Source organism: Oncorhynchus keta, chromosome 14, assembly GCF_023373465.1.
Source record: "Oncorhynchus keta strain PuntledgeMale-10-30-2019 chromosome 14, Oket_V2, whole genome shotgun sequence".
Lineage (NCBI taxonomy): Eukaryota > Metazoa > Chordata > Actinopteri > Salmoniformes > Salmonidae > Oncorhynchus > Oncorhynchus keta.
Window position 1 is genome coordinate 9,358,885 of NC_068434.1, and position 12,538 is coordinate 9,371,422.

The 12,538-nt window shown below is 46.8% G+C and overlaps 1 protein-coding gene across 1 annotated transcript; it reads right to left on the bottom strand.

The window, feature by feature from the left end:
* Window positions 1-1,037: 1,037 nt before the first annotated feature.
* Window positions 1,038-5,260, bottom strand: tor4ab (torsin family 4, member Ab). Its single transcript, XM_035759974.1, has 3 exons — window positions 5,165-5,260; window positions 3,123-3,560; window positions 1,038-2,663 (listed from the first exon to the last, which is right to left on the bottom strand). Exons 2-3 carry the CDS (start codon window positions 3,558-3,560, stop codon window positions 1,842-1,844), a joined length of 1,260 nt encoding a protein of 419 aa, XP_035615867.1. The 5' UTR covers window positions 5,165-5,260; the 3' UTR covers window positions 1,038-1,841.
* Between the last annotated feature and the right edge of the window lie 7,278 nt (window positions 5,261-12,538).

Sequence of the window (12,538 nt, forward strand, 5' to 3'; positions counted from 1 at the left end):
TTGACTTTGTTTTGACACAAAATATACAAAAAATACCTGCTACAATAAGAATGTATATATTAGTGCTTTCTAAGAAAAAAAAGCGAAATTTGACAATAAATGAAATACTTGAATTCGCACCAAAATCCCTGAACTCAATTTATTATTTGTCCGTGCCAGTTACATGTTTTATGTAATTCAGTCAATATCTAATGGATTATAACAATTCTACATGTTTGGAGTATCTTCATCCATTGTCCAACTAGAATTGTTTTTAAAACCTTTTAACAATTTCGATGACTGTTGCTAAGGTAAGCCATCTCATCTCGTCTGTCCATACGTCCGTATCAAGCTAAGGTAAGCCATCTCCACTGTCTGTCTGTCTGTCTGTCTGTCTGTCTGTCTGTCTGTCTGTCTGTCTGTCTGTCTGTCTGTCTGTCTGTCTGTCTGTCTGTCTGTCTGTCTGTCTGGCAAGCGATCCATCTCCTCTGTCTATCTGTCTGTCTGTCTGTCTGTCTGTCTGTCTGTCTGTCTGTCTGTCTGTCTGTCTGTCTGTCTGTCTGTCTGTCTGTCTGTCTGTCTGTCTGTCTGTCTGTTTTCTGTCTGTCTGGCAAGCGATCCATCTCTGTCTCTGTCTGTCTGTCTGTCTGGCAAGCGATCCATCTCCTCTGTCTGTCTGTCTGTCTGTCTGTCTGTCTGTCTGTCTGTCTGATCCATCTCCTCTGTCTGTCTGTCTGTCTGTCTGTCTGTCTGTCTGTCAGGCAAGCCGATCTATCTCTACTGTCTGTCTGTCTGTTAAACCTGTCTGTCTGTCTGTCTGTCTGTCTGTCTGTCTGTCTGTCTGTCTGTCTGTCTGTCTGTCTGTCTGTCTGTCTGTGTCCTTGTTATCACTATATTTTTGAAGAGATGAACACCAGGGGAGCACTTTTGAAGTTCAAGCAGTTCACTTTTGTTTTGAGACGCAAAAAGTGCTTTAGAGATATACATAATCACATTAGTAGGACCCTGTTCTCATAGTTCACTAACTCTAAAAGGAGACACAGTGCAAACCATCAATATTCAACTACAATTGGTAAACCTTTGGTTTATTTTTCAAGAAGAGTGCACACGGAATAGGACATACAATTTCATATGGTTCGAATGCTTTGAACCCAAGATCGTTCAAGATGGTAGGAATTCATGAGAGCTCAATGGTAGAAAACAATATCTATCTGGGTATTATTGGATATGGTGGATAGAAGGACGTGCCTAGACGCGCATGTGGTTTTGAAAAGTAAAAACAAAAAGATAGTTGCTCCTAGAGTTTTGGAACGATGTCGCGACGCCTCGTCTTAATGAGCACAAACAAGTTCATGGAGTTCAACGTCATTAGGCTCTTCTCTTTGCCTGACTGCCTCAGTCTGGCTCGTTGGCGTTTGTCTCAAGGCCATTTAGTAATCAAAGGAGAGTTGTTATTTTTTTTTTTGTGTGTTTTTTTTTTCTTCTTCAGTTTGAACAGATGAGACTCTTCTCCACCCTGGTGTTTTCTTTAAGCTACACAGAGCAACTGTACCCAGAGCTGGAACATCATTCAGAGGGACCAGAGCAACCGCTGAGGTGAACTGGAGACCAGCTTCTATGCTAGACTAGCATGCTGAAACTCCAAGGTGACATCCACGGGATGCCAGCTAAAACAAATGGTAGTTATGCCATCCAATCCACAAACAGATCCTTGGGTAAAGTGGGCAAACAGAGAAAACCGTGACACTCTTTCACAGAGTAGCAGGTAAGTAAGGAAGGAATGAAGTTGTACAAATGAGATTTAATTGGTTTCAGCCAACCGTCTATCAGACACCATGTTTATTGTCACTCTGTGGATGTTCTCACAAAAGGTTGACTCTGGCCACCACTTGTTTGCAGCCATTTTGTGAGTACTGGTGACCCATGGTGGTGAAATAGGACAGTTCCTCCGCCAGCCGCTCGATGTGCCCGTGGTCGGGGTAAAACCCCTCTCGTGTCATTTCCTCCAGCAAACACTCCATCACATGGCTTTTTTCAAGAAGCGTCAGGGACACGATATCCAACCCTGCCTCTGCCCACAAAGGGTGATGCTCTGCCAAGGTATGCCGCAGAAGAGCTCTGGCTGGCTTCGCAGTGCAGGAGACATTCTGCAGTATGTGTCTGGTGATCTCCTCCTGCCCCAGACTACTGAGGAGGACATAGATGACGTTCAGATGCTCGTTGGTCTGGTTGGGTTGAAGCAGGCCTTGCAGCACGTCCAGCAAAGGAGCCGGCATCAACTCCACCTCGTCTAGCACAAAGACAGGGATCTTCTCCTGAGCCTCGGCATGCTCCACTATCTCCTCCACCCAGAGGGACAACTCTCGGGCGCACTGGCCCACATCACCTGGTACGGGGCAGTGGTGTCGGGTGAAGTACTGCACCACCAGGTCTTCTCCCAGCACCGAGCGGAAGTGGCGGACCAGCAGGCGACCCAGGTGACTCTTGCCCACGCCGCTGGGGCCGTGCAGGGCCAGGGCCAGGGGCTGGGAGTGAGCGTAGGTGGACAGGTAGCCCTGGAGGTGCTCCATCAGCTCGTCTATCGCCCCTTGCTGGCCAAACACTTCCCTGCGCAGCGTCTTGTCCAGGCCGTCCAGGTCATAAGGTGCCACATGGTCATCCAGGTTCTCGATGGCATTGTAAACCTGCGAGAGGACGGGAAAGGAAAGTCATTTTTTTAAGTGTTATTGACTGTAATAATATTCCATTCTGTTTATTCTGTTCAATGCCATTTAGTAGGAGGACAGATGAGCAGTGGAAGACGTATTACAAATCACATAACTGGAAAAGAACTCCGCTGTATCCTCATCCACAACGAAACTGAAGCATAATTGGCATTTTCAAAAGCCCTTCCGGCTGTTTTGAGTGTAACTCAACACCATTAGTGGTAACAAAAAGAAGAGAGAGAGAAAAGAAAAGAAGCAATGTATCCTATTGCTATGATGGCAACCGTGGGATATACAGCACTAGGCAAATCATGTGGCTGTGCCTGTACATTAAGCCTAAGGGATATTGATATCTGTAGTTGGGTAACTAGCGACTGAGTTAGAGTGGGGGGGGGAAAGGAGTGGAAAACACACGAAAGAGACAAGTTTAGAGTTGACCTGAAGTGATACGATGATACCGAAGAGGACAAAGAAAGGTTTGGCCCGGCTCCGGTCCTTGTCACTGGGGACGACTTTGCAACAGTTGTTAGGGAAGAGCACACGAGACCCTTTCCTCCTCCTCCTCCTGTGGGTGGCCTGCTTGACATTGGAGGTGAAGATCTCTGGGGCGGTGGGTGGGCCGGGGCCCATGGAAGGCATACCTGGGTCGGTGGGTAAGCTGGGGTCGGGGCCCGTGGAGGATCTACCTGAGGCAAAGAGCCCAGTGGCTGAGTCTAGCCGACGTCTCTTCAGAGCCTGGTACTTGGTCCTGATGCGGATCATGGCTTTCAGTTCAGGGGATATCAGCGACGGCTTTGGGTGGATGAGCTTGGCCTTCTGCTCCTCTGTCTTGGCCTCCTCTGAGAAGCTCCCTGAGCTGTCCTCCTTATCTCCCATCTGTCCAACAACAAGACAGAGATGTATAGGACAGAGGGACAACAGTGTGGACACAGCATGATGTGGTATTTATTAAGGATCCCCACAGCATGATGTGGTATTTATTAAGGATCCCCACAGCATGATGTGGTATTTATTAAGGATCCACACAGCATGATGTGGTATTTATTAAGGATCCCCACAGCATGATGTGGTATTTATTAAGGATCACCCACAGCATGATGTGGTATTTATTAAGGATCCACACAGCATGATGTGGTATTTATTAAGGATCCCCACAGCATGATGTGGTATTTATTAAGGATCCCCACAGCATGATGTGGTATTTATTAAGGATCCACACAGCATGATGTGGTATTTATTAAGGATCCCCACAGCATGATGTGGTATTTATTAAGGATCCCCACAGCATGATGTGGTATTTATTAAGGATCCCCATTAGCCAAGGCAGCAACTACTCTTCCTGGGGGTCCAGTAAGCCGCTATGTTCACACAAAGGACAATCAACGTGTAAGAAGAAAAGTATATCTGAAGGTGAATATGCTTCACACTCTGTGTTAGTTCATTAGTTCATAGTGTCTGCTCAATGACAGATACACTTTGCACTTGTGGCTATTATCTCTCATTCAGTGCAATATTTTGAACTTAAAATATACACCTATTATTAGTGTATGTTAGATATTAGTTGTGTGTCTATGAATCCCTCTTAACAAGTGAGGAGGCAGGATTTGTGTGACTCCTGAGGTTTGGATGATTTTGGTTAACAAAAACAGGAGTAATTTAGGTCATTAATGATTAAGATTTGGTTTTAGCACATGAGGATGTCTGTGTATTTATAGAGGATGGTTTTTGTGTCTTCTCAGACTCCTCAAGGTAAAGACAAGTGTTTACAGATTCTTAATCTCGCAGACCAACACTTTGACCCCACAACAAAGTCAAGTTCTTAAATCGGTGAACTACCTGTCACCTGGTGCAGAGAATGTTGACCTTATGACCCCAAAATAACGGCAATACTTTATTGAAAACATTCTCCTTTGCAATCGAAGAGTTTGGTCAGATGAACAAGGAACATGATCCCAGTTAGAAAATGAGACCGTAAGCCTTTTGCATAGTGCTATTTATGGAGTAATAACTTTGCATTGGACTGGGTCGCACAAAGAGGAAGTGAAATGTCCCATGCTTTAATCTGGGTGTAATGTAAAGTTTGAAACATACATGAAGAAAGGCATGTGTCGATGGATGGGTGGGATAATGTCTGCGAGTTCCCCAGAAAGGAATGCAACCTTGAGGTTTAATGTTTTACACGCGATACAGAACCGTCTAAGTATGTAACTATTAGTCATCAAGTGGAGGAAGAGAGACGGGGGAAAAATAGAGCGAGACATGTCGATAAGACAAAAATAGAGATATCGATATTTCATTGTTAAATCTTAAGCTTGATGGGAGAGATATTTACCACAATGCAGAAAGGGATATTTACATTTTTTTTTAAAATTGGAGAAAGAGGGAATGCGATGGAAGGAGTAAAAAAAGAGAGTGAGAGATAGATTACATGTATGAAGAGAGGAGGGAAGGATGAGAAGGGCTGTTGGTGTTCGTCTTACCGTGGTGACCGTGGTGACCGTGGTGTTCGTCTTACCGTGGTGACCGTGGTGTTCGTCTTACTGTGGTGACCACCGAACAGGGCAAAAGTCTGCACCTGTGTCCAGTGAGACGTGCTCGTTCCCCCACCTCTGCTCTCACTCCTCCCCCTCTGCTCGTTCTTCCCCTCCTCTCTCATCCAAGCCTCTTCCTTTCCAGGGACCAAACCATTGGTCCCTGACAGTTAAAAAAACCCAACATGCACTACTCATTGCCTACATAATCATTTCCAAATGGATCATTATGAAAAGGAAACTGTCTGTCTGTCTGTCTGTCTGTCTGTCTGTCTGTCTGTCTGTCTGTCTGTCTGTCTGTCTGTCTGCCTGCCTGCCTGCCTGCCTGCCTGCCTGCCTGCCTGCCTGCCTGCCTGCCTGCCTGCCTGCCTGCCTGCCTGCCTGCCTGCCTGCCTGCCTGCCTGCCTGCCTGCCTGCCTGCCTGCCTGCCTGCCTGCCTGCCTGCCTGCCTGCCTGCCTGCCTGCCTGCCTGCCTGCCTGCCTGCCTGCCTGCCTGCCTGCCTGCCTGCCTGCCTGCCTGCCTGCCTGCCTGCCTGCCTGCCTGCCTGCCTGCCTGCCTGCCTGCCTGCCTGCCTGCCTGCCTGCCTGCCTGCCTGCCTGCCTGCCTGCCTGCCTGCCTGCCTGCCTGCCTGCCTGCCTGCCTGCCTGCCTGCCTGCCTGCCTGCCTGCCTGCCTGCCTGCCTGCCTGCCTGCCTGCCTGCCTGCCTGCCTGCCTGCCTGCCTGCCTGCCTGCCTGCCTGCCTGCCTGCCTGCCTGCCTGCCTGCCTGCCTGCCTGCCTGCCTGCCTGCCTGCCTGCCTGCCTGTCTGTCTGTCTGTCTGTCTGTCTGTCTGTCTGTCTGTCTGTCTGTCTGTCTGAGTCTAAGAGATTGAGTAATGATATCTGTTTTCTCTCTCTGTGTGTGTGTGTGTGTGTGTGTGTGTGTGTGTGTGTGTGTGTGTGTGTGTGTGTGTGTGTGTGTGTGTGTGTGTGTGTGTGTGTGTGTGTGTGTGTGAGTCTAAGAGATTGAGTAATGATATCTGTTTCTCTCTGTGTGTGTGTGTGTGTGTGTGTGTAAGAGATTGAGTAATGATTGTGTCTCTGTCTTGGGGATGGCTCCCTCCGAGCACAGTCTCCAAGTCCACCATAGGTCTCTGCTTCCAAGCCACGCCTCACAGTCATGTGATTCACTAAGATCAAATAATGACAGGTACTTTCACTCCCAACTAGTTTACTCCCACACAGGCCAGATTTTTATTGATGCTTCCAGGCCTTTATGTGCTATACACAATTAGCACGTAAACTAAGGTTAGACAGGTGTAAACAACCACCATATTGTCTAAACCTATCCCCATCCTTTCGGATTAGCTGCTTAGGGGGTATGGGCTAGAGTTTGAGGAGTCTGAGAGGGATGTCCTTGTACTGTGGACTTGTTTGCATGCGTATACATGTCTCTCTCTCTCTCTCTCTCTCTCTCTGTGTGTGTGTGTGTGTCTGTCTGTACGTGTGTGTGTGTGTGTGTGTGTGTGTGTGTGTGTGTGTGTCTGTACGTGTGTGCGTGTGTATTCATTTTGGGGGGAGCATGAGTATCTGTGGGCTAGGGAATGTTTGATGTTGTGTATGATACAATTCCATGCTATTCCCATCTACAGTTTGTCTTTATCTTGGCCAGGTCGCAGTTGCAAATGAGAATTTGTTCTCAACTAGCCTACCTGGTTAAATAAAGGTGTTCTCAACTAGCCTACCTGGTTAAATAAAGGTGTTCTCAACTAGCCTACCTGGTTAAATAAAGGTGTTCTCAACTAGCCTACCTGGTTAAATAAAGGTGTTCTCAACTAGCCTACCTGGTTAAATAAAGGTGTTCTCAACTAGCCTACCTGGTTAAATAAAGGTGAAATAAAATTTAAAAAAATAAACAGTTGAGTGTGACACACTTTGGTGGAACTGTGTGGTGAATCTAGCCAGGTCTAGCCAGGTTTAGCCAGGTCTAGCCAGGTCTATCCAGGTTTAGCCAGGTCTAGCCAGGTTTAGCCAGATCTATCCAGGTCTAGCCAGGTCTAGCCAGGTTTAGCCAGGTCTAGCCAGGTCTAGCCAGGTTTAGCCAGGTTTAGCCAGGTCTAGCCAGGTCTAGCCAGGTTTAGCCAGGTTTATCCAAGTTTAGCCAGGTCTAGCCAGATCTATCCAGGTTTAGCCAGGTCTAGCCAGGTCTATCCAGGTTTAGCCAGGTCTAGCCAGGTTTAGCCAGGTCTATCCAGGTTTAGCCAGGTCTAGCCAGGTCTATCCAGGTTTAGCCAGGTTTAGCCAGGTCTATCCAGGTCTAGCCAGGTCTAGCCAGGTTTAGCCAGGTCTAGCCAGGTTTAGCCAGGTCTAGCCAGGTCTATCCAGGTTTAGCCATGTTTAGCCAGGTCGAGCCAGGTTTAGCCAGGTTTAGCCAGGTCTAGCCAGGTCTAGCCAGGGGATACAGAATGCTTTCTCATCAGTCACGTATGTTGACTTAACAACAAAATAAATCATAACCGATCTGTGTTTATCTGGATATCTGCACTTTATCTTCGTGCGAGATAATTCTCATTACAATTGTATCAGCTAAGACTTTCATTTACGTGCAACAGCAGAGATAAACAAATGTAACAGAACAGTCTTTTTCTTTTTCAACGTTGGTGTGTCCCTCCCTGTATGACTGACAGATACGTGTGAGTGGTACTCTGTCTCAGTGCATGTTGGGTGGGCGTGTGTGTATGCATCAGCCCCACCTTGGTAACGGAATTGGCATTTAAACATGTTATGTGTGTATCCATGGTAATGGCTAGTTAAAAATGCTAATTGAAAACTGCACCACCTTTCACAAACACAACGGGTGACACAACAGCAACTCGTGTAGTTTCACATTATACTAATAGTTTAATAAATACATCAAACTGATCACACTGCTGCATGCTCATACCATATACAGACAGACAGACAGACAGACAGACAGACAGACAGACAGACAGACAGACAGACAGACAGACAGACAGACAGACAGACAGACAGACAGACAGACGGAAAGACAGACGGAAAGACAAGTGGACAGACACACAGATACAGACAGGCGGACAGACAAGTGGACAGACAGACAGGTGGACAGACAAGTGGACAGACAGGCAGGTGGACAGACAGGCAGGTGGACAGACAAGTGGACAGACAGGCAGGTGGACAGACAGACAGATACAGACAGGTGGACAGACAGACAGGTGGACAGACAAGTGGACAGACAGACACAGACAGGTGGACCGACAGGCGGACAGACAGACAGATACAGACAGGCGGACAGACAGACAGATACAGACAGGCAGACAGATACAGACAGGCGGACAGACAGACAGATACAGACAGGCGGACCGACAGACAGATACAGACAGGCGGACAGATACAGACATGCGGACAGACAGACAGATACAGACAGGCGGACAGACAGACAGACAGACAGATACAGACAGGCAGACAGATACAGACAGGCGGACAGACAGACAGACAGATACAGACAGGAAGACAGATACAGACAGGCGGACAGACAGACAGGCAGACAGATACAGACAGGTGGACAGACAGGCGGACAGACAGACAGACAGGCGGACAGACAGACAGATACAGACAGGCGGACAGACAGGCGGACAGACAGACAGACAGGTGGACAGACAGACAGATACAGACAGGCGGACAGACAGACAGATACAGACAGGCAGACAGATACAGACAGGTGGACAGACAGGCGGACAGACGGACAGACAGGCGGACAGACAGACAGACAGGCAGACAGATTGAAACAGGTGGACAGACAGGCGGACAGACAGACAGACAGACAGTGTCACTTTCTGTAATTCAATTGTGTAATAAACCCCTCAGTGAGCATGTGATTATGTCTCTGTTTTTATGTGGCTTTGATTTGAATCCAATGTAAGCGTTAATATAGCTAACCAACTAAAGCAGGTGCTGACTGCCAGTCCCAGAGAGAGAGAGAGAGAGAGGTCTGGAGACAGTTTGTCTCCTCATTATCTTCACTTTCAGCAGTTTAGATTTCAATACAGAGCCCCTTTTGTTTATTCAAGCTGTTTTGATGCTCACCATTGTCCCCTTTAGTGTGGCAACACTGAGTCCCGGCACACACACACATGTACACACACACACACAGTAGGTGTACACACACACATGTACACACACAAACACAAACTGCGTGGGCGTGCTGATGAGTCTTGTTTGTGATTGGGGTTTAGAAGGCTGGAGGAAGAGAATTATCTGGAGGTTTTGTGAGTGCAGTGACCTCTTTCGGGTACAGTGTTTTTGCCAGAGAAGACAGGACATGGAGCGACACTCAGTACCCATCACCCATCATCCAAGAACCACTGTTTCAAGGCTTCACTGTTTTGCTTTTTTTGGGTCATTTGTTGAAACCATACAAAGCCTCTTATTGAAGTGCAAAAGAGAAGATCCTCATTGGTACTTTCAAATCTCACTTTTTTTTTCGTGCCAAATTCCCAGAATGTCAGAACGTAGGACAGCTGGACCATTCATTGTGGCTCAGCTCACCGCTCAAAGCACACCACACTACACACACACACACAACCCCACACTACACACACACACACAACCCCACCTCCCTCAAACCCCACACCACACTACACACACACACACAACCCCACACCACACTACACACACACACACACACACACAACCCCACCCCACACTACACAAACACACACAACCCCACCCCCCTCAAACCCCACACCACACTACACACACACACACACAACCCCACACCACACTACACAAACACACACAACCCCACACCACACTACACAAACACACACAACCCCACCCCCCTCAAACCCCACACCACACTACACAAACACACACAACCCCACACCACACACACAACCCCACACCACACTACACACACACACACAACCCCACCCCCCTCAAACCCCACACCACACTACACAAACACACACAACCCCACCCCCCTCAAACCCCACCACACACACACACACACACACGCGAAGGGAATACCCCGTGGGTATGTTTCTTGTGAAACATAAACCCACCCCATGCACTCACACACAAAGGAAACCTCTAGATCCCCCCCCCACGACCTATCAGAAGCTGAAATGACGACACGACAGCTCACGACAGGGAATTAAATCCATTTATTTCCTTGGTATTATTACCTAAGGGGAGGTTCAGGTTTCCTCACCCTGAAACTACCAGTCTGTGTCAGAATGACCTGGAATCCATGGTTCAGTTATCTTTAATCAATCACGACAAACCACAGCTAACTTTACTCATCAGTAGTTACTTACTCCTGAACTTCCTTTTCGGAGGAAATGTGTGATCTAAAAGTGCATGTGATGACAATGGTTTATAAGGCAATATGTCATACACATTTTTTTTTTTTTTTACTGATCATGTCAAAATAAATCAATGTACAAAAGCAAAGAGAGTATCGTTGGGGCCAGTAACGGTCGGTGGTTCGAATCCCTGAGATAACTCGGTGAAAGATATGTGGATGTGCCCTTGAACAAAGCACTTAACCCTAATTGCTCAATGTAAAGTCACTCTGGATAATAACGTTTGCTAAATTACTAAAATGTTAATGTACCACTGGCAGGAATACTGTGTGCAGGACTCTTTTTCCAATTTGCTCATTGTTAACATGTCTAAAACACAGAGCTCATGGGAACATTATCTTTTATGCATCGCACCTCTGCTGGCCACGTTCTTGATTGGCATTCACCTAGAACTTGAACCCCGGACTCCAATGTATTACTGCAGGTGCCTTGTAAAACATTCTGTCTACGCTACGATGACTAAAGAGAGTAACATGACAGGTCTCTTTCATTTCCAAGGAACCAACGTTATTTTGTGGAAATGTTTCTGGTTGTACCACATGACAGAGGTCCCTAGAGAGGAAGAAATAATTGTCAATTAAGAATATTAGAGGAAAAACCGTCCCCAGGTCTAATTGTAGACTCTTAGGTTTGTTGGTGCGTAGAGCAAAATGTAATCTGCTATGAATAGAAAAGAGAGCGAGGTCAGCGCTCAGTATCTGCAGTGGAATACAGGAGGAACGTCTAACGGTCAGATGGAATAGGAGGAACATCTAACCGTCAGATGGAATAAAAGGTCAGATGGAATAGAGGAGGAACGTCTAACCGTCAGATGGAATAGAGGAGGAACGTCTAACGGTCAGATGGAATAGAGGAGGAACATCTAACGGTCAGATGGAATAGAGGAGGAACATCTAACCGTCAGATGGAATAGGAGGAACGTCTAACCGTCAGATGGAATAGAGGAGGAACATCTAACGGTCAGATGGAATAGGAGGAACATCTAACGGTCAGATGGAATAAAAGGTCAGATGGAATAGAGGAGGAACATTAACCGTCAGATGGAATAGGAGGAACATCTAACCGTCAGATGGAATAAAAGGTCAGATGGAATAGGAGGAACATCTAACCGTCAGATGGAATAAAAGGTCAGATGGAATAGGAGGAACATTAACCGTCAGATGGAATAAAAGGTCAGATGGAATAGGAGGAACATCTAACCGTCAGATGGAATAGAGGAGGAACGTCTAACCGTCAGATGGAATAGAGGAGGAACGTCTAACCGTCAGATGGAGAGGAGGAACGTCTAACGGTCAGATGGAATAGGAGGAACATCTGTCAGATGGAATACATTTTCCTTTATTTCACAGCACAGACCGTGTGGACTTTGCTCTTTTTCTATTCATTGGAGAGTCTCGAGTTCATTTTTTTTTTCTTTTTTACTTGGGTCGATTGATAACTGGATATTCCCATGAGAGGGCCAACTTCCTGTATTACAAAAACCCAAATCCACTGCTTTACACTTCCTGCTTTGTCATGCTTCCTCTGACCCCTCCCTCCCCCAGATATTTCTCAATCTCTTAGGTTCCCATTACAAATCTTAATGTCAAGCCGCTGCGGTTTAGGTCATTGTTTTCATTGACCTTACTTGCTCCTTTGGCAGCCAGTGAACTGGTCAGTCAGTAGCCAGATGAGCACAACTTTGTTTGAGGCTCTGTACTTTTCCATGACACATGTGACATGCATCCGCTAGAGTGGAACACATCAGTCCACTGTTCAATGCTGTGACTCCATCTGGTGGAGACCACAGAGAAAGACCAATCTGACACTCGGTAATTACTATCCCTTATTAGAAGTGCTACTTCATTATTATCACAGTGAATATAAATATATTATACAACCAAATCTCCCGGACACATCCAAGCCAATCTAACATCAACGAAACTTCACATATGTACTCTGATCAACAAACACAATGGGCG